This window comes from Notamacropus eugenii, chromosome 2 (assembly GCF_028372415.1).
Source record: "Notamacropus eugenii isolate mMacEug1 chromosome 2, mMacEug1.pri_v2, whole genome shotgun sequence".
NCBI classification, from domain to species: domain Eukaryota; kingdom Metazoa; phylum Chordata; class Mammalia; order Diprotodontia; family Macropodidae; genus Notamacropus; species Notamacropus eugenii.
This window is the reverse complement of record NC_092873.1, coordinates 327,044,743-327,067,652: the sequence shown is the minus strand read 5'-3', so window position 1 is coordinate 327,067,652 and position 22,910 is coordinate 327,044,743. Positions and strand designations below refer to the sequence as shown.

The following is a 22,910-nucleotide window of genomic DNA, read 5'->3' as shown; positions in this document are numbered from 1 at the left end:
ACTTAGTGTCAATGAGTTTCGTGGGTTTGGGGTTTTATTTTTTATGACTTGGATTCTGGGTGTCCATGACCATGGAGACAGCTAAAGTTGTTTTATCTTTGGTGCGTAGTTTCTGTTTCGAAGAGGTTTGAGAGGTCATAGGGATGAGAGAAAATGTCTAGTCCTCCATCTTGTTGCTCACATCTTGAACCATCTCTTTTTACTTCTTGCTTTTAGATTAGTCGGATTGAATACATTCATTCAAAGAACTTCATCCACCGTGATGTGAAACCGGATAATTTTCTTATGGGACTGGGAAAAAAGGGTAACCTGGTCTACATCATAGACTTTGGGTTGGCCAAGAAGTACCGGGATGCTCGGACCCATCAGCACATACCTTATCGTGAGAATAAAAACCTCACAGGAACTGCTCGTTATGCCTCCATCAACACTCATCTTGGAATTGGTGAGCCTGTGTGTAGTATACTCTTCTGCCTAGAAAACCAGAAGTCACTGACCTAAGAGAACCTGCTGGACTACTTATGTCCCAAATCTGGAAAAGTACCAGCTGCTAATTTGGGTTGTTGGGCATCATCAAAATGTGCAAACTTCCAAATTTATGGGTCCAGTGACCATTACATCCTTGTGACAGATAGGTTGTAGCTTCTGAGTAACTGAATTGAAAGCAGTTTTTTGTTTGTGTTTTTTAGGATTTGTGGGGCTGTTAAGTGTTTGCTTTTTATGTATAGTCAGTCAATTATGGCATTATTTTACCCCAGTCTGAGGGTTAGTTCACTTAGTTTAAGGGAAGAGTGGCAATTTATTATAAATCCAAAGTACCCAAGAAGTTTTATTGTGTTTTTTAAAGATTTTTTTTCTTTTCTCCATAATGTGACTGTTAAGCATTTACTTTGTGAGTGTTTTGTTATTTGTTTAAAAACACAGTGAATGAATGCATGCTATCACCCTGTCATATATTTTTTTTCCTCCTTTCTCTTCAGAACAATCTCGAAGGGATGACTTGGAGTCCCTGGGCTATGTGTTGATGTACTTCAATTTGGGCTCCCTACCCTGGCAGGGGCTGAAGGCTGCTACCAAGAGACAAAAATACGAAAGAATTAGTGAAAAGAAAATGTCCACTCCCATTGAAGTGTTATGTAAAGGCTACCCTTGTAAGTCTCTGTTGGGGTCTACCTGTTCCACACTGTTAAATTTCATTTAGTAAGTTAAAGTCTGTTCTGTCACTATATGGAAGAAGTATAATACAGTAACCAAACAGAATGGTAATAGACTTGCTTCTAGGCACCTCTGTTTTGTCTTTAGAAGAAGCATTGTGGAAGGAAACATTTTTTTTTTCTCTCTCCACAGACAGAAAAGTGACAGACAATTAATACTTTGCACAACTTTTCCTTATCTTTTTTGCTGCTTAAATGCTGAACATCTCTGATAGTCAAGAGTAGATGTAGGTTTTTGCCCAGTACATTGACTTATCTCTTATATGGCTAGCTTTCTTACTCCGTAGCCTTACCTTATTTCACTTGCTGCTGAAGTAATTCTTTCAGTTCCTGATGTTACTGTTCCTTTAGCTCTTCTTCGTGTTCTTCATCTGGGCATTCCCAGAACATGTGCCTCAGTTCTTAGTAACATCAGAGTTTCCCACAATAAATTTCCTTTTGGGATCTATGTTCCAGAGCAATGATGAGTACATAAGATTTCATCTATGCTTTAGATCATGGATCTTTTTTTTATGTGTGTGGACCAACAGGAGATAAAAATAAATGCATCTGTAGGGGGCAGAAATTGTACTAACACTCAAAGCTGGTTTCCATAGTAGAAATACAGCTTTGAGTTTCTTAATGTTTTGCAGCTGAATTTGCCACATACCTGAATTTCTGTCGTTCATTGCGTTTTGATGACAAACCTGACTATTCCTATCTGAGACAGCTCTTCAGGAACCTGTTCCATCGCCAGGGTTTTTCCTATGACTATGTGTTTGACTGGAACATGCTTAAATTTGTAAGTACCACCGTCTTTCCTTTTAAGGACGAGGGTTCACAAATTGATCATTTTTTTTTTTAAGTTTTTGAGTTATTCAGGTAGCATTTCCTATTTTCTACCTCCCTTTTAAAATTACTTGGATAAATATGACCCCAGTAATATTAAAATGCTGGAGTAAAAAGGGAAGAGACATTGGAGTCCTTCAAATGTTTATGCCTGTACCTGGCAATCTCCTGACAACCTGGCTATGTGTGATGGGTCATCACGACAGACTGATCCCAGAAAATGGACTAATGGGGCCTTGGGAATTGTGTTTTGCCTTATTTTTAAATACCTATCCAAGTATTGTGTTATATCTTTCACTGGAGTTTTTACCTTGTTTGCCCATAGTTAATCCACTTTGTAAGTCCCAGTGCCATACTCCTGCTAATCCCTTGAACCTTTTTTCTTCCTGTGACAATACTGGGTTGGTGATATTTGGTACAGAACTAGTAAGAATTCAGGCTTAAGCTGTTCTCCTTCCTCTTTCATAAAGAATTCGTTCTATTCAGTTATCAACCGAGAACAGAAATTGAAACCCTTCTAGGGTGATGAAATCTACAACCTACGGAGTTAGACCTCTTCCTCAAATAGTATGCAGAAAACAGGAAGCTTTAGGGTGACTTTACAGGTTGAAAAGGGGCTAACCAATAATGCCAAGCGTAGTTTGCCCCAGAATTTGGGATTAGTTTCATTTTTGCCCAGTTTAAGCATTTGTTTTTGGAAAGAGTCAGGATCACTGTTAGAGATCCTTGAAGGATTATAGAGTGGAGCAGAAATCTTAAGATTGGAGGCCAAATGTGCTGATTTTTGTTTTATAAGGGGAAATGAGGTTGGAATGTGTAAACATAAGTCAACAACTTCATCCTCAAAAATTAGTATGTATTGTTAAATAGGTGGTTTGTGAACATGTTGAAAGGTGAGTTGTGACTATCAAGAGAATGGCTTCATTATAAACAGCCATGCCAGTCTCACATACATTTTCTGACAGGGTAACTAAATTGGAAGATGAAAAAATGCTATAGAAATAGTAGGTACATTGAACAAAGCAGTTCTTGTTATGCTTGTGAAGAGGTGATCTAAATAATAAGAAAGTCAGATCAATCTGAGATTGGTGAAAAACTGGACTCCAAGTAGCTATTAATGACTCTCATCTTGGAGAACGTCTTTACTGAAGAGCACTGGGGATCTGTTTTTTGCCCTGGACTATTATTCATCCTTTTTTTTTTTTTAAATCAGTGACCTATGAATGAAGTATACTTATCTAATTTTCAGATGATAGTATGGTTGAAGAGATAGATAATAAATTGAATGACACAGTCAGCCTTCAGAAAGATCTTGACTCCCTAGAATAATAGGCTGAACCATATAATGTGAAATTTTATAGGGATAAACATAAAGACATGTTTGCATTCAAAAAAATCAAACTCAAAATTCTAAAATGGGAAAGCCATGGCTGGGCAATAATGTGAAAAAGATTTTAATGGCCTTCATATTTAGTGCAAGTCAATATGTTATGGCAACCAAAAAAGCAAAAACCGTCTTGGGATACATCGTGAAAGGCCTAGAATCCTAGACCAGGGAACCACCTACTCCTCTATTCTCTCTGGAAAAGAGTGTTCTTAGTATCCCATCATAAGATGGAGATGGGGAAGGGAGAGGGGACGCATCTAGAATGTTGATAGGCATCAGAATCTTGCCCAATGAGAATCACTTGGAGAACAAAGAACAGACAGACACTTAGGAGAACCATGAGTACTGTTTTCAAATATCCAAAGAGTGTTGGCTAGGAGAAAAATTCAGCTTGTTCTTGGCACCCCACAGACAAAATTAGGGCCCCTGGGTAGAAGTTGCTGAGAAGTATATTTCAGTTTAGTGTAAGGAAGGGACTTCTTTCTAACAGAGATCTAAAAATGTAATAGACTCTTCAAATAGTGGCTTCCCCCTTAGGCTCTTGGGGTGAAAACTAGGTGAATGCTTTGAGGGAAGGTATATTATAGAGAGGATTCTAGAGCAGATTGAACCAAATGGCCTTTAGTATCCCTTCTGTCTTACAGAGTCTGATTCTGAGAGTAGACCAGTATGGATGATGGAACTTGAAGGTGTAAATAGTTACATCATTCATTCATAGGCTGCATGGTGGGGGTGGGGAGAGTTAAATGTTTTTATTCTGTGTGAATTTTACCTGTTCACTTCAGTTGTATAATATGTGACTGTAATTAAGAGGTTTCTGTGGAAGGACCATTGGAAATTTTGTAATTTTTCTTTTGTGCTATCCCTTCCTTCTGAGAAAAAGAGAGAAACATCATAGGCAGCGTTCTTGTTGTTGAACTCTAGTTCTCAAGAAAATGGCCTTAGGTTCCTGCAGAACCAAGAGGATTGGAATCTTGCTAGTGGAGTTGAACATGCTTGTTGATCCTTCTATTCAAAATTTGGTTTCTCAGGGTGTACAAAGTCACTTATAATTTTTTTCTTATATTGTTTTCTTTCTATCAAAGGAATTTATTAGTCCTTAAAAACTGGTTGGCCAAGACTGTCATAGCTTCTAAAATGACATGTATGAAAATACTTGATAAATTGTAAAGCCCTTTTCTGAGGTTCTGCTGCTGGCGGTCCCCTGGTGGTGGTAATAACAGAGAGAGATGTACCCATGGGTTTGTGATTTGGATCATATTCTTAATTTTGTAGCAGAATTACACTATGAATGCAGCCATTTGTGTCCACATCCATCCTCCTCTAGTGTAACTCCTTCAATGATAGCGCTTTGCCTTTTCTATCCTACCTACCCTCTTGACACACACTAAGTGTAATTCACTTACTAACATAACTCTAATTCTTTGGCCTAATTCTACCAACTCAGATGTCTCTGTATTTTAGCAGCATCTGGTTTCATACCTGCTTTGTCCTTCTACCCACCCTCTCTGTACCCTTTCTTTGACTGTACTTTGGCATTTGGTAATCTACTTATCTTCCTTCCCTATCCTGCTGCTACCTCCCCCAAAAGGTCACATCACAGTAAATGAATGCTTTGTGTGATTTACGATGGAATTAAAAGGGAACATTCACGTAATCAATAGTTCTAGATACAGGATTTGCAGGAGCTTTTAGAGCTATGATACTTTTTATCAGTGTCTTTCCCCTTTCTATATGATTGCATTTAGGAGTTGTGAGATGGAGTTGCTCTTGCTTAGGAAGGAAGGAAAGAAACAGCCATTTATTAAGCACTTATTGTGTGGGCTACAATCCTGGAAGATAGGTGCAATTATCTCCATTTTTCAGTTGAGGAAACTGAGGCAAAGAGAGGTTCAGTGATTTGGCCTAGCATCACACATCTAGTGAGTGACTGAGTCTGAATTTGAATTCAAGTCTTCCTGACTCTAAGCCCACTAAGTGCTGTCTATACTGAGCCACCTGGTTGCCTCTAGGTGGCTTAACAGAGTTCTGCCCTTGTGATGACAATAGTAAGTCTCCTAACCTTTCCATGTTGTTAACCTTATCACAAGACAAGTCTTCCCCCAAATATAGTTTAGTGTTTTTTCAAGTTGCCAAGTAATTTTAAAGGAATCTTTATAAAGTTAGCAGTAAGCCAGGTCTGATAATGTTGACCTTCCTCAGGGTGCCAGCCGGGCAGCTGATGATGCTGAAAGGGAACGCCGAGATCGAGAAGAGCGATTGAGACACTCCCGAAATCCAACTACTCGAGGTCTCCCTTCCACTGCATCAGGCCGCCTCAGGGGAACGCAAGATGTAGCTCCTCCCACTCCCCTTACCCCTACCTCACATACTGGTAAGTGAACCCACAAAAGCTGCTTTCCCCAGTAATTTATTTTTGTGGGGTTTTTTCTAATTTAACCTTTTTTTTTTTTTTGGAAGGAGTTGATGGTTTAAGAACCATGCCCTAGATTTAGAACTTGTGGGATCTTTTCCCAGTTCAAGCTCCAGTTTACTCTGGGATCCATATACAAATGAAACGATACTTCTTTATCTGAGTAATTCATTTAATTGTTAACGGGTTAACAATTTCGACTACTGTTTATCAGTTAAATTTATTCTGATAATTACCTCCATCCAGGTGATACAGCTCTCAGAAAAAAAAGTACCTTTATGAAAGCATTTCACAGAATCACAAAATCTGACAGTTGGAAAGGATCTCAGAGACCATCTCATACAACCTATACCTATACACAGAAGGCATTCCCGCAGTAAAATGAATCCAAAGTGATCATCCAGTATCTTGTTCAAAGAGCCCCCTGAGGTCAGGCCAGTCCACTTTTGGACAGCTCTAATTTTAAAGAAGTTTTCCTAATATCAAGCCTAAATTCACCTCTTTTCAACTTCTAACCATTTATTGCTTCTGGTTTCAGCTGCCTGGTGCCAAAAAGAACAAGTCTAATCCCTCCTCCACTTCAAGTATTTGAACGTAGTTACTCTGTCCCTCATGAGTCCTTCTCTTCTCCAAGCTAAACTTACCAGTTCCTTCAACAAGCCCCATATATCATGGCCTTAGGGCCCCTTCACCATCCTGGTTGCCTTACACAGGACATACTCCCCTTTATCAGTGTGCTCAGGCAGTAGTGCCCAGAATGAAACACAATACACCCCCACCCAACCCCCCCATGTGATATCTTGTGAGAACAGAATATAAAATTATCACCTCCTTACTCCTAGAAGCCCTGTTTCTCTTAATGTAGATCAGGATTACAATAGCTTTGTTGTCTGCCAAACACTGCTGTCACATGGAGTTTGCAACCAATAAAACCCCAAGATGTTTTTCAGAACTGCTATCTATCCATACCTACCCCCAACTTGTATTTGTAGAGTTGATTTTTTTTTTGTACTCAAGTGCAAGTTAACTTTACATTTATCCTTATTGAATTATTAGAATCAGCCCAGTGTTTTAGCCTATCAAGATCTTTTCAGGGATGCTAACCACTATTGTGAAACTATCTTTCAAGCTTTGTGTCACTCGCAAATTTAATGAGCATACCACCTATGTCTTTATCCATCCAGGTCATTAGGCCAATTTGATCCTTGGGGTGCTCCAGTGGAAAGCTAGGTGAAAGAGTGCACCATAAACAGCTAGGTCTAAGAGTCAGAAAGACCTGAGTTCAGATTTGACCTCAGATATTAACTGTGTGATTTCAGCAAGTCACTTAATCTGTTTGCCACAGTTTACTCAGCTGTAAAATGGGGATAATAATATCTACCCAAAAGGATTGGTTGTGAGGATCAAGTGAGACAATATTTGTAAATCGCTTAGAATGATGCGTGACACATAGTAATTACTTAATAAATGTTTATTCAGTTAGCCTTCAGTGTTCACATTGAATGGTAAACTCTTGAGTCCAGCCATCCATCTAGTTTTGATTGTATTCTCATCTATCTAATCCTCTTCTTTCCATTTTCTCCATAAGAATAGTATGAAATACTTTTGTCAAAGATTTTGCCAAAATTTTGGTAAACTATACCCATGGCATTCTCATCCATTAGTTGTTTTATTAATCCTGTTAAAAAAGAAGTTAGGTTATTCTAGCATGACTTGTCTTCATTGAACACATGCTGGCTCTTTGGAATCACTGCTTCTCTTTCTAGATATGCACTAGCTGATCTATTCTAGAATCTTCCCAGAAATGAAAGTCAGATTCACTGACCTATAGTTGACAGGCTCTATTTTCCTCTCTTTTTTGAAAAAAGGATAATATTTGCTCTTCTCCAATATTTGTGTACATTTCCTTGTGTACATTTATTTTCCAATACAGGTTATCACTGAAAGAAGCTCAACAGTCACATCAGCCAGTTCTTTCAGGGCCTGAGGAGATATCATCTAGGTTGGATTATCTGAATCTAGTATCTCTTTACTTTGGGTATCAACTCCTTATTAGTCATTTTTATTCTGTTATTTCCAACATAAAGACCATTCTCCATTATAAAGAAAACAGAAAAAAAAAGTTGAGTAGTTTTGTCTCCTTTCTTAGCAGTTAACATTTTGCTCCTATTACAGCTAAAAATAATTTTTTTTCCTTAACTTCCCTCACAAGCCTTAGCTCATTCAAAAGGTTAATATCTCCACCACTATTTTTACAGGATTGTGCTATAAAACTCACTTTTCTTCCTCAGTGGAACTGTATCCCTTCGTGTCTTCAGAATTTCATTTTTGAGCATCTGCCATTCCTCCTGGGCTTGCATCCCCTCCATCATTTTAGTCCACGGAATCCTACCTATCTTTGCTCTGAATCCTTTAAAATCTGCCTTCCCTGCCAGATGTGGTCAACACAACTCTAATCCTAATTAGAGTTCAGAATTGTTAGAGGGTTATTCCCAGGTCAGAAAATGGAGCAAGTCAAAACTCCCACACTGTTGAGTAGTGAGATTGGGCCAAAGAAGGGACCTAATCTTAAAGATTAAAGAAAGGAATTCTGCTTTCCCAAAATCTAGGATGCACATCAGACTATGTCCAGATTTCCTCCCCTCCTCTCACATAAACTCTTAAGATGGAATGGTATCTTACCCACAACGTTTCCACAATTTTCTTTCCTAATCCTCTTCTCTGTTAGTGAGAGTCTTATCCAGTATCAAATTTCCCTTTGTTCATTTCTCTTTCCTTTTGAAGAATAAAATTATCAAAACCACTTGCTACCTTTTTTTTATCCCATTATTACCCATATGTAAATAGTACTTTTCCTCTCATTATGATTTGATTTTGATAGTTGATAGGTAGGTAGCAAAGCTAGAGTACTGGACTTGGAGTCAGGAAGACCTTAGTTCTAATTCTGCCTCAAGTCCTTGGTAGTTATGTGACCTTGGGCAAATAAGTTTCTTCTTCTGTGAAATCAGGAGATTGAACTTGAACACCTGTAAGATTCTTGCTAGCCCTAAATCCATTATCCTATGAATGGATCCCCAGTCTTCCTTCCTTTGAGCCACACTGTTTTCTGGTTTGGAAATCTGTTATGATTTTTATGAAAGATTTTGCTTCTAAACCACTATAAACAAAGTCCTTGTGACTTATTTGGTACTAATGTAATGCAGAGTTCCCTGATATCTATCTTGTGATTTTAATCATTTGAGTTAAACTGATGGTCTAAAAGTATCACAACATTTCGCAAATGGACCAGCTTTGTCAGTATTCATCCCACCAAGTTTGTCCCTCAGTTTGAACTCTGAGGTTGAAAAATAACCAGTGAGGTGATAAAACAAAACTATTCGTATGCCTGATATGTGTTGAATGAACTTATTGAACATGATTTTAAAAGCAAAAATGTGCTAAATAATGGAGTTCAAATCTAGATTTTAAGATAGATGAATAAGGAACTACCTTACAGTTTTACTCAATTGGTATCTTTTCACCTAGCTAACACCTCTCCTCGGCCTGTCTCTGGAATGGAAAGAGAGCGGAAAGTGAGTATGAGACTGCATCGTGGTGCCCCAGTCAATATCTCTTCGTCTGATTTAACAGGCCGACAAGATACCTCTCGCATGTCAACCTCACAGGTAAGGAATTTAGGCACTCCTTACCAGGGGGAGAAATAGGGATCAAAGTATGATAATGTGTGTAAATGTGATTCCTCAGTATTAATCTGCTGCTTCCCCTGCACTGACTAGACAGAATGGATCCCCCTGTGTCTTGTGTGTGATTTGAGGGTTTGGTTTTTGTTCTTTACCTCAAAGACATTAATGGAGCAAAGCCTATTTGAAATCATTTGAATATTTTAGAAGTCTTTCCAGCTTCCTAGGTCTCAGAGTTGTAATTTGCTCTTTTCCTGCCAAAGTTGAGATTCACAAAGGGAGTTTTGAGCTATACAGACTTAAGGCCCTTTTCCTTAAAGAAGCCAAAGAGCAAAGAACCATTAAGGGCCTTTTTTCTTGTTGTTATTATACTATGATCATGTATTCTGGATTTCTGTCTTTCATAGACATAATCTAAACAACAGGCTTGCTTGTACCTCTTGTTCATATGACAGGTTATTATTATAGCCACTGCCTGGAAAAGTTTTCCTCATTCTTTTTGGTTAGAGAACTAAACCCAGTAAAAGAGCAAGATGAGTCAAGGTATTGATTTAAAAAAAAAAAAAGTTAATATCTTGTATAAGTCATTTTGTAGTGATCAGGTGTCCCTTTGCCCTTTGGACACATGTCAAGTCCTGGGTACAGATTTCCACAGTGGCTGATATGTAACTTTCTTTTCCCTAGTACAGTATTATGGAATTGGGCTAAATTTGGTTTTACGTTTCCTCCATATCTTATTTGCTCTCTTCACTAATGAGAACTTGCCCACTGAAGTAAATATAAACTAGCTGCAAGGTGGAGGCAGCAGAGCCATGATACAGAATCCTCAGCTCCAAAGCAGGCCTCGGATTTCTCCCTCTTAGCCACTTTATTCCATGCACTTTCTTTTTCTCTCTTCACTCTGCTTTGATGCATACTGTGACATACCTACCTCAACCAACTAGGACAAATCTTTACGTGTGTTATCATTTTTTTGCCCTAAACAGCTTTCCTTTTTGTTCCCTACCCCCATCAGATCCTGTATGTTTGTGGTGCCCTTTAAGTAATTAGAATAGACTAAAGCAAAATCTCTTATGATCCTTAGTCACTTGATTCTATGCTTGTTCTCAACTTGGTTACTGCCAAATGGCTTGCAAAGTTTTACATATAGGATACGAGTTACCCTGGTCAACACTGGAATTCTTGATTTGACACAAGTCATTTTGAAAGATTAGCTGGAAGATTGGTTCTTTTGGCGGCTCTTGAAATGACATCCTTTTTCATTGTGATACATTGGGATAGACTTTTGCCCTTCTTGCTTAATTGAAGTTATAGTTTGGTTAGTGACTTAAGTATGTTGGGTGACAGTACATAGAGTGACAGAGAATAAGCCCTGCATTTATCCAAAATTATAGCTATAGAACTTTGTCTTGTGGAGATAAAAATTGCTTTACAAGTTCCCTTTGTGATTTTTTCCTCCCATTTTTAAAATGTTCATTGATTTGGTGAAAGTGGGGCACATGTAAGAGTGATTGTTTCTGGGAATGGCAAATAATATTGATGAGGTAGCCAATTTCCCTATTAGGAGTATGAGATCTGGAGTACACTTGCCTTGTGGATGGTACTTAGAGTAATCAAATTTTAGATTTTGAGGGTATAAATATTTGAAGGCAATATAGGTGACTGAGTATGCCTTTTCCCCATGAAATGAAGTGGCGCAGTGTGGAATGTAATACAAAAGGTTATCCATAGGTCATTTCCATTTTATGCGTCTAGCATTCATATTAATTTAACGACCCTTACTCCCATGGGACTTTTGGAGAACTCTCAGACGTTAGGGTAAACAGTACTGAGGGAGGTGAAGTGATTTTTCCTAAGTACCTCTCTTTGCCTGGTCCTGACTAGATTAGTATTCTAGCGTGGCATGGCTTTGGCGGGGTCTAAAAATTGTGTGTGATACTTATAGGATTGTTTCATGTTGTCTGGCACTTTGGCCAGTTAAAATTTGATCAGTAGGTTTGGAATACCTAATTTAAAAAAAAACAAAATCAATCAACTATTTAAAAAGTTTGTATCTAAAATAAAATTATAGAGATTTATAACCAGTGTTTTGGCTCTCAGAAGTGTTGGCCCAATTCTTAGATCAAAGTTTATTAACCTCTCCTGCTACCTTTGATGTTGGCATAATTAAGTTAATACGACACATATAGGAAGTTCCTTGTCCCTCTTGTCAAGGCCCTAAATATCATAGAGTAATTTCATAATATTAATTGGCAAAGAGCCTCTATTTCTCTTTCTTCCTTCAAAATGGTTCAGTTGGCTTTCAGCTCTTGTTCATTTCACTTTCCTCTTACCTGATCAAGAAGGGTAATGTTGATTGGAAATCCAGGGCTGTGAATTATGGGAAAGAATCTAAAAAGATTTTGATATTAAGTAACAGTATATCCTCTTTAAGAGGAGAGATGGCTTCAACATTTGTCAGTGGTCTTCACTTGGGAGTGGTCCTATGAAGGCACCAACAGCTATAGATAGCTGGATCAGAGACATTTCATCCTCCTGCAGACCTTTATTTCTACGTTTTTCCATCTTCTGAAGTACAGCTAAGGATACTTTCTGAAAAGGTCTCTTGGTTCTGCAGATGCAAACCTGTGTTATCAGCATATTCATATTCTTCCCCCCAAATCCTGCTGAGTTCCTACCTGTAGAGATCATTTCTAGATAAGCCATTTTTTTTCTCATTAGCCCCCAAATTTGAGTTCTGTGAGTCTAAACCAAAAAGGGGTGGAAATGGCGGGGAGGGGGGGCGGGGCGGCAGTTAAAACAAAAGGTTGTTCTTCTTTGGGTACTATGTACTTGAGCACTCGTTTCCCTGTCATTTTATTTATGGTACTGTATACCAGTTGGTTTAGGAACTAAGTTAAAGGCTGAATTGTCTAGTAATTATTTGGCATATCTGACTTTGGTGTTTTTGCCAATCCCTGAAAAGGCTAAACCAGTATTAATACATATATATAGATATATCTAGTTCCCAGGTCTGACAAAAAATAAACAGCCATGATGTTTGCAAAGAATATGGCCAAATGGGCGGGCCGTATACAGTAAGTCAATCAGACATAGGCTGTCATATCCATAGACTCCCAAGAGCTTGCAGAAGCATCTTCCCAGTCACTGATTGCCTCTTAGGGGCATCTGCTATTGAATCTTGACTTTGGTTTTCCTTTCTGTTATCTTGCAGTCCCAGGAAACAGACCATCTCCAACAGGGAAAAAAAATCTTCCCTAGCCAAATAGAACCATCTGTCTCAACAACTATATAGTTCTTAAAGCAGCAGGTGTATCTGTTAAAGCATCTACTAGTGTACTCAAGAGATTTGTTATTTCTGAATGTTTAAACTACCATTGGTGCAAACACACTCTTAGCCTTTTAAGAGACTTAAATCTCATTTGTTTCTCAAAGACCTAATATGTAATTTAGTCTGAAAAATGTTTCAGAATAGGAAGGGGGCAGAGATGGGCTCCATCTCAGTAACATTTTATCATTTTGGAAGCCTTTATTTTTAACTGGTTGTTTGTCACTAAAGAAAGTTATGTACTGCCTTAAGATATTATTTAAAGTGGGAGGAGGGAGAATGCAACCTATTTCACTCCTCAGCCTCAGCTTCTTTCCCTTTCACACTCCCATATGGCATCTCTGAAGGGTACTTTCTTTGAGTTCAAAGTTTTTAATTCCAAAAAGCTCTGGGATTCTGGTTATTCCTTCCCTTGATCCCTCTCCTCAAATCTGGTTTAAGTCCTTTATTCTGCAAGTGAATAGCAATTGACATCTAGCTCATTCATCATTAACTTGTGACCATTACATCCTAAGGAAAAGAAAAATACTACCAATTTAGAACAATTGTCTTCTTTCTGAAATTAGCTTATTTTACCTGCTGGTCATCAAAAAAGTTCTCCTGCTCAGAAGATACGTGGGTCCTGGGATTCCTGCCCTTTGGATTGCTGTTGGGTTTTACCAGTTATGCCTCAGAGCTGGCATTCTTTTCCATGCTACCAAGAATTTGACAGTAACCCATTTTCTCTCTGTGTGGGAATCAATTTGAAGGATTTCCTAACTGTTTATAAATGGACTTCCTTGCCAAACTCTAGGGACTGTTTTCTAGACTGTTACTTAAGATGATTATTCCTTCAGGATCACATAATAGGGTTTGTTAGTCAAGATACCAGAGGCTTTGCTTCCAAAGAATCCAAACAGCTTGATCTGGAAATTTGCTGAAATACAGAAATTTATCCATTTTGACTTATTCTTCCACAATCATTGACCAGCCCTCTCAACTTAGTGTTTAAGGATGAAGTTAAATACACCCAGCATTTGGAAACAAAACTGAATAGAGGAAGTTCATACGGGATCTGTTCTCTTGTCTGCCTTCTCATGGATTAGCTTTAAGAAGAAGAATGACTAGCTTCTCTAATTTGGGGCTTGGAAGATTTAAGCAGTATTTGGCAGGGAAGGGGATGGCTTCTTGGGTCAGAAGTCTAGATAGTGTTTGATAGGCAGTACGCTTGAAAGAAAAAAAATTCATGTCATCACCTGGGATTCCCCTTTCCCCAGTATTTTCTTTTAAAAAATAAATACTAGATAGCAGGCTCTTGTAGAGCTGGTTATAAAGAGGTTTCTGCATGTTTATGTTGTGGATCTGGTTTTGAGATTAGGAGAAATTAAGATCTTTGGAAATAGGGGCTGCACTTAGGAAGTCAGGTGGGACGGTGACCTCATGATGCTGTGTTTGGCCAGCAGGACTCTTACCAACAGCTGTCTTTTCCCCCCAACTCAGAATAGCATTCCTTTCGAACACCACGGCAAGTAGCTGCTCGTCTACCCGTTGGAAGGCAGCACTGGGTGAGTGTGTTGATGTTCAGTCCTGGTCTCCTTAGCCAGCAAGACTCAAGGGCTGGGGTGGGAACTGACCACCCTTCTTTTCCCTGTCCTTCCCACCTTTGGGAGCCTCCAGGTGGGGCTGAGCTTGCATGCCAGATACTTAAGTTAGATTGAGGGTTTTTGGTATGAATTTCAAAGTAGCTGGTTACTTTGCATGGGAGAGAACGATCTCTGCATTGAGATGTGGATCTGAATAAATTCAAGAAATGGAATCCAGTTGTACTTTTGACAAAGACCTGCCTTCATATTGTCTCATCAAAGCAAAGGGCTTTCTTATAAATGAAACCTATTTAATGTTGTTGATTCTTCCCATTTTCCTCTCCCCCAATCCATGCTTCTCCCTGCCAAAGACTTTGTCAAATCCTGCTCTGTTTGAAGCAGGAATTCAAGCATCCTGTACCACCACATTTGCACCTGGCCCTTTGGAACCTCCTGAGGCTGGTGTCTCAAACAGGCATAATGGCATCGATCTACCTATTTGGAAGCAGATGGGGCCAGACTGTTCTTTGTTTTATAATGTCTAGTTGAGGAGTTCCATGCTTAAGGTTGGGGTTAAATTTTTTTTAGTTCTTGCTGAATTGAAAGACCCTTAATGGTCTCAGTGCTTCCTAGCTTCTTCCGTCATCTCTTTTCTGCTCTTCATTTCTTTTTGTGCTCTCATGTTGTTTTTCTTTTCAAACTCAGTCACTTTTGCCCACCTTCTCATCCATACAGCTACTGTCTGTATTAACCCATCTAGCCGTAGCCACCTGCTCTTTACTCTTCCCACACCCCTTTCCCTTGCTGCAGTTGGTGCATGGCTGGAACCTCCTGCTTACTTTCTCATTGGCAACTCAACACTGCATTTCCTGTGAACAGCAGACTTGCAGCTTTGGTCAGGTCTAGTCCCTGCTGTGTGGTACTTGTAGTTTAACGTTGTAGTCATGGAAATATCTTGATGGGAGCTACTTCTCACATCTTCTCCCAAAGTGGAATGTCTTAGTACTCAGCTGGGGCTTGTGTAGCCATTTCCAAAAAGGCAAGACACTTGTTAAGAGGGAGGAATTGGAATAGGTTTATCTCCTAGCCCTCTTGAATTCTCATCAGATCAATTTCAAGAGCTCAGCTAAGTCATAACCTGATTTTCCTTGCTTGCATGCCCCTTCTTCCTTCCCTGGTTTCTGTCACTTGTTCTGCTGAACACATTTTCCTGGTGGCAGAGGTGCTTTCCGTCTGCAATTTCCTTCCAGCAAGCTGTGGGAGGAGGCGACCTAGAGTGGGTGCTGGTTGGCATTTATGAATCTAGAGCTCCTGATCTTCCCAGGGCTTTACCACCTTGATATTTTGCACCCACACGACTGGTCCTGCATTTCTCTGGCTACACGCTGACATTCTCCTGTGCTTTGGCTCCGACAGATTCCCGGTCGGGTGACTTCCAGTGGTCTTCAGTCTGTCGTGCACCGATGAGAAATCTCCTTTTTGCCGTGGAGGGGCAGACAATGCATGGCTGATCTACTATGTTACCTACCAATGGCTTTACTAGTGAAACGTCCCCCGATCTAGAACAGAAAACGTTAACACCAGGAGCTCTCCAGGCCTTTTTACCCAGCGATGCTCATGGGGGAAACAAAATAATACCCTAAACTGAACAAACTCCAAGTGCTGCCATCGCCAGGGGCTGAAACCTGATGCCCCCTCACAAAGAACTCAGTAATAACGGGGCTGGGAAGAAAAACCAGAGTGTAAGAGAGAGACAATTTGCAAAGAGAATCAAACTCCCATTCGAGAGTCTTTTCATTTTTCCCTCCACTGGTGGTAAACTTATGCTACCCCTTATTATTCTACTGTAACTATAAATCTTTTACTTGGTTTAAGACAGTTTTGTATCATTTTGCTAAAAATTATTGGCTTAAATCTATGTAAAGAATTCTGTCTTTTTATTGTTGCATTTTTGTCTGTTTTTTGTTTTGTTTTGGTTTTTTTTTTTTGGTTTATATATATATATATTTTTTTTTTTTTGGTCTGACTTAAAGATGTTGACTTTTGAAGAATCCTGCATCAGACACTGGCTTGGAGTTTCAGGCAGGGAGTGTATGTGAATTAAAATGATCAAATTTTTTTTGTGTTTTTTTTGTTGTTGTCTTTGTACAATCCAGTTTGGAGGGGGTTTTCTCATCAAAGTTTTATATACACATATATATGAGTAATATATGTGTGTGGCTTGCAGTTTCATTAACTTGCTTTCTGGCTGTCTTGTTCGTTCTTCCCTGTGTAAAAATCAAAAGGCCCCTACAACACAAAACCAATTGGAATTTCTTGCCAGTCTTCAGTGCATTCAGAGAGCTAAGACTGCTGCTTGAAAGGTGTGGGGCTACTTTCAAAACAATGCAAGACACTACTCTTTCCAAACAAGCATGGGAAGGGAAATAAGAAGTCTGAAGAATATTGAAGCCAAGGCTCTTGAGACCCAAATTGAACAGCTGGGAGTTCTTAGGATTAAAAACTGAGTATATGTTTCTGGTTTCCTTGTGAGAAGATTGTAATTGAGAGATTGTGGGGTAGCGTATGGTTTTCTCAATGATATTGGTTGCCTAAATGCCTTTGAATTGGGGAAAATTTAAAGTGGACTATAAATGCTACCAGTACAAGATTGGCACTTCATTTATAGTAACAACTGTGTGCTCAAAAGAAAGTAACTGGTCTGCCATCATTTGTTGCCAAGGTTTATCCACATGGGCTGAACAGATGAAGGGGAATCCCTGGAAATGCCAAGAAATAGATGCTTAACAACCTGCGTTTGAAATTTTAACATGCCAACAGATTATGGTCATGCATTTATGGGGCAAGGTTTTTTGTAGCCCTGAGTTGCATGTGTGAACCGAAGAGAAACAAAGAAAATGCAGGGTTGATTCAAAACCTACTAGAATGGAAATGTTCTCCATACACAGCATCTTTTTCCGCTAGAGGCTCTTGGGGACATCTGCTCTTGGTAGCTTTTCATAAAAGTGATGTTTCTTATCATTTATCTTGCAGCACTCACAGAAACACCGAACTGTAGTGATACCAAATCTTTACTCAAGCAAAGTAGATGTGAGCTTTTTCTGTCTTGGGAATCAAGGTGCAATATATACACACACACGCACGCACACACACACACACACACACACACACACACACACACACACACACACACACACACACACACACACAGGTATTTTTATATTTCTAATCAGCCCAGTGGAGAGTCTGTCCTGTTTGGAAGCTAAGCTATACCCACCCCTTTCTCCCACCCTTTATCCCATAGTCTCATTCTCCCTGACCCCCTTAATTTCCTAGAACTGAAACATTTGTTCATGAAGACACCTAATTTTTAAAATTGATGTTGCAGTGTTTGGCCAGTCATTTTCATTTTCATCGCCAATAGTTGTTTCATTTAATTCCAGTAATTGATTTTTTTTTCCAAGTCCTAATCTGGTTGCTTCTGTGAGCTTTTAGGGAGTGTTTACTTGACAGGGTTGGGGGACCTGAGTTTTGGGAGTCCTGTAGAAAGATTCAAAGTGTTGATTAGTGGAGGGATTTTTTTGTGTAGCTGAATGTCTTAATGTGTTAGGTTTTAATCCTTCAGGCATGTCATTATCAGCTACAGTCCTACACTAAAGTGTGCTTTCCCTGTAAATATCTGTGGTTTCTGATGTAATGCCAGAAAGACATATCAAAGGCAGACTTTCTTCCTCCCTGTATCCAGGACCTGAAATTGACAGAGTATATTTGAAAAGTGGTTTCAGATGCAGATTTCTAGAATTGTGTTTGGTTGTGGACAGTTCTTGCCCTTCCATGATATTTAACTCCCCACCATTACCTGCAGGAAATGTAGTTAGAATGTCTGTATCAACCTGTGTATTGGTAACAAATATCTCTGAACAGCTCATTTGTATTACCACTGTATTTGTGTACTTTAACAATTGTGTAAATAATAAATTCATAATGACTTCTACATTTCTCCCTCTCTCCTTTCATGTCGTCTTTATTTCACTTGCTCGAGAACAGTTCAGTGTGTGTAAATTAATCATAGGAGCATGAAAATGATTTTTCAAAACTGGTTCTTATTGTTTTGAAAATGAGATTTGAATTAATCTGTATTAATTCTTTGAGATACTACTGACTATCCCTGCATGCTGATTGGGAGCTAGGATCCTTGATAGGGTTGAACCCTTTGGACTTCTCAAAGTCACACAGTACTATATTGTTTGACAGATTTAGGCATACAGTGGTCTAAAAAGGTTTTCAGAGTATTTTTCTCAAAGGGAATGTCCTAATCTCCCCATTTAACAGTACACTGACTAGGTTGCTCTCAGATTTAGCATGTTCTATGTTTTGTTTTATTGCCTAGGAACTTGATTGTGTGAAGGTGTGAAACTTCTAAAGACCCTCTTACTGCTAAGCACTTTTGAATGGCCAATTTCAGTTTTTTGAAACATTATTCCTGTCATTTTCTGTACTGTGCTGTTTTGCAAGTCAAAAAAGGCAGAGAAATGAAATGACCCACCCAGTCTCTGGTGGCTTATTTAGTTTCTTGGAAGGGAATGGACTGACTTGAGTATCCTTTTTGGGAAGAGTCATTCCAGTTTACATTTAGTATTGAGGAGACTCCCTCAAAGATTAAAAATATAAAAACAGGCAAGCTGTGAAATAACTATTCTGCTTACTGGCTGGTAGACTAGTGCTTCAACACCCTGTCCAACTGAGTGTCTCTATGATCAACTTCTTGGTGGTCCAACTCTTAATACAAGAATTCTTAGAACTGAGTTGCTGCTGTTCATACAATACTGATCCCTAGTTGAGAAGCCACTTCATATTTAAAGAAGTCAGAGCTTATCGATATATGTTCAAGCAAGGTCCTCTAGGTCAGGCTGTATGTTGTAGCTTTTTATTTCACCATTTCTACTTCCTGATCTGTTCTGTCTTAAAATCAGTGGCAGCATATGGGAGAAATAAGAGGTTGAACAATCAATTTGTTGTGCAGGAAACTTGATTCCCTTCCTCTCTTCCTGTTGTCACACATACCAGAGTCAAAGTCACAGTTCCTCTCAGCCCACATTTGTATTTGGAAAACAATGAACTACTCATTTGAGAAGTACAGGACTGTATAGTTCATAGTTTTCTCAGCCACTTACAGAACTTTAGACAATACGTTGTGCTCTAAGGACATAAATTAATCTGGTTAGCAACCTAGTGAAGAAAGTGGTGAATATTAATCCCTCCCACTTAACAGAGATGGAAAAAAGCTCAGAGGCCCCAGAATGGGGCCCTTGGATTCAAGTTCCCAAGTGATTCTTTGGAAGAGGTAATGGCTTCACTCCTTTGATAACCAAACCATGATGTTTTAAAGTCTGCTTGTTTTAATTTACTCTTGTATTTGGAGATAGCTTCCCTTTCATTCTCCCTCTGTTGGGGGAGAGGGATGCGTAGAATTGCTGCTGCAGGTCATATGTTAGTTTTCTTGTCCACTTGGCTGAAGTAACCTGCCTGCCTAGGGTGAGCAAAAGCCCAGGTTTTTATTAAAGCCCAGTCTTTTCAATGCTTCCTCTCCAAACATCCCCTTCTCATCCATGTGCTGAAGCAGCTTTGGAAGAAGCTGGCAAAATGATTCTGCTAGCAAATGCCTTTGAGCCACAACAATGTCTTTCAGCGGTGTCCCAAAGGTTTGAGGAGTTGTGTGCCATGACTCATGGGACTGGTTCATAGTCACACTCATGCCCAAGTCTCCGAACTCCCCTGCAATATCCCTAAATTTGGTGCAGAGCCAAACGAGTTAGCTAATCCCTGGATTATACAAGGAATGCCCTCACTTTCTCACAGCAAACAGGCATGAGCCAGTCACAGGCCTTTGCTTAACGATATTGGATTCTGGTTTCCATCATTGCCTAAATTTGAGGTGAGCCTCCCTGTTTCCCTAACCAAGCAAGGTGATATCTTAAGCAAATGAATAGAACTGCTTTCGGCCTCCCTGGAGGGCTTTCTGCAAGATGTTCATTTAATCCTTACTTGTATTGTGAAAGCAGACCTGGATCCATTTTATTTGTCCTGCATCTGCATGTTATATCAGGTGAAGCTCCAGAAGGATTCACTGAGCGTTTTAAGTTTTTCTGATGACTATGGTTGGTCAGTCTTGCTATTGGCATTTCTTGTTGGCTTATGGATACTTTTTTGTTGTGTTTCCCTCCGTCCGTTGCTGTTTGCTTCAGTTGCTCCATTCCCTTCCCCTGCTTCATATTCTTGTCTGCTAGCTCTGTCTTTAAAATTCTTTTGGCTTCCAAGTGGACATTCAGAACTCTCTGTTCTGTCTGCAGTTCTCAAATTAGCCCTTTCCATTAGGCTACCACTCCACAGTGAAGTCATAGAAGTAGGACTTATATCAAGAGAGCCCTTTGAACCTTGTACTTTGGTCCTTGGTAGTGTTTTATGGTGGATTAAGGCCCTTCACCTAGACCTATGATTTCATTTGTGTAGGGAACTCCTTAGGAGGAATTTCCCTGTGCCAGGTGACACCTGCTCTTACTTGCCTAGCACATTGAATCCAGGCCTTTACTCTGAGACCACAGCTCTTTACATATTAAACAACATTAAGTTTCCATTTATTTCTTTATTCACTCATTCATTCATTCATTTTGCCTGCACCTCTGTGTGTGTGCTTTACTGAATTTACTGAATAGAGTCTAGGTCTCCTCACCAGTTTCCAGCTGGAGTTTAAACATAGAGCTTATTCTTTGCAATTTTTTTCCGGACAATTCTTGGCTAGTTTTCCAGTTTAGTACCCCAGAATCTCACTCCTCCCCATTACAAACTGTAAACATTGTGAGATACCATCAGGTGTACTGATGTATACTTTCCCCCACAAGAGGGCATATGAAACTTAATTTTCCTTATTCCTCCAAGGCAGAGGGGTTAAGCCAGAAATTCAACCCAAATTCTCTTCAGTAACAAGGATAAAACAGCTCTCAGTGGGAGCATTGAGATTACTTGGTAGTCATTCAATAGGAAATCGATTGGCACCATGAAATTCTGCCTTGGTGTAGGGTAAACGGAATGCCTGTGGGGGCATTTGCTTTGTGGGATTTTAAAGTGTTTCCATTGTCTTTTGGTCATATATTTCACGTTGAGGTCACCACTCGAATTTGATTCTTGTGAGGGAGCTTAGAAGGTCATTGAGACCAACACTTCTATTTGGGGGAGTAACAAGAACAGTAATAATAACCGTCATGTACATGACTGAACAATGCCAGAGTGGCTGGAGGGGGTTTTTAAGTGCTTTACATATATGATTTCATTTAATCACCAAAACACTGAGGTAGATGTTATTCCCATTTTACAGATAAGAAAAAGACTGAGAGGTTAAGTGATTTACCCAGGGTCACTCAGCCAATAAGTACTTGCAGTAGGACTTGAACCCAGACCTTCCTGGCTTCAAGTCCAACATGCCATCTACCTACCATGCTATGTAGCTGCCTGTCACGTCCCCTCTCTATAGTATTCTTGACCAATTCTAAGTCCAGAAGCCAGTTTATTTCACTAAGGGAAAAAAAATCTGCCAAAAAGTAAAAAGCACATTCCTACAAGGAGGGAAGAACTTTGAGAACATTGTCAGGATTCAGTAGGAAGAACAATTATGTTAGACCCCTGAAGAAATACAACACCTCTATAGCTTCCTTAAGTCATAGCATAACTTCTCAACTTGCCAGAAGTCAAAAATGAAAGAATCTCACCTACTGTTAAGACACTGGGAAATACTGGGAATCTGCAAGACAGCAATGTATACTTTAGCATTTATAAGATAAGTGAAAATTCCCTTATTTGACACTTAATCTGTACATAGAACATTCCTTCCTTGTTTCCCTAAGAGATGATTCAAGGCAGTGAAAAAGAATCCAGGATTCTTTATAAGTCAGTAAGGCTGATCCCTTCTCCATATCTTTGTCACCAAGTGCAGGTTGTGGTACAACCACCGCTTGGCTCACAGCCAGCTTCCTACTCTTCTATACCTGGCTATGGAAGTACTACTTTCCCCACTGTTCACTATAGAGAACAACAAAATACACACAAAAACCCACTGGAGTTAGGCTGAGAAGACTTAGATGGAATTTGTGACCCTGGGTGAGTGATTTAATATTTCTGGACCTCAGTTTCCCTCTAAAATGAACAGGTTAAATCACATTATCTCTAAGGTCCCAGCTCAATCCTATGATCCACTGAAGGGTCAGGTTTCCATTTCAGGTTCAGAACCACATTTTATTTTTAAAGTCCATCCTGGATCTGGTACTATTGCCTTTTCAAAGGAATTTGACCTTGTCATTCAGAATCCTTAGCTTTGAATCGGCTGGCTTTACTGAGGCTCAAAAACTCTTTATTCTGCCCATATTTGCTTTGTCTTCACTTGGCTCTGGTCATATAGAGCCACATTTAACCCATCATCCTCCATTCAAGCTCAAGAATTTTCACAA

At 39.4% G+C, this 22,910-nt stretch overlaps 1 protein-coding gene across 6 annotated transcripts in view; it reads left to right on the top strand.

The window, feature by feature from the left end:
- CSNK1D (casein kinase 1 delta) overlaps positions 1 to 22,910 on the top strand; it is a 62,270-nt gene that overhangs the window by 32,013 nt on the left and 7,347 nt on the right. For 4 of the 6 annotated variants that reach the window (XM_072645410.1, XM_072645408.1, XM_072645413.1 and 1 more), the window contains exons 4-8: positions 217 to 445; positions 981 to 1,151; positions 1,847 to 1,995; positions 5,632 to 5,803; positions 9,368 to 9,507. In XM_072645410.1, the coding sequence (XP_072501511.1) occupies positions 217 to 445; positions 981 to 1,151; positions 1,847 to 1,995; positions 5,632 to 5,803; positions 9,368 to 9,507 (861 nt within the window). Of the gene's footprint in view, positions 1 to 216; positions 446 to 980; positions 1,152 to 1,846; positions 1,996 to 5,631; positions 5,804 to 9,367; positions 9,508 to 14,329; positions 14,395 to 15,828; positions 18,407 to 22,910 lie in introns of those variants that run through there. The other 2 variants (XM_072645412.1, XM_072645411.1) reach the window with 2 other exon arrangements.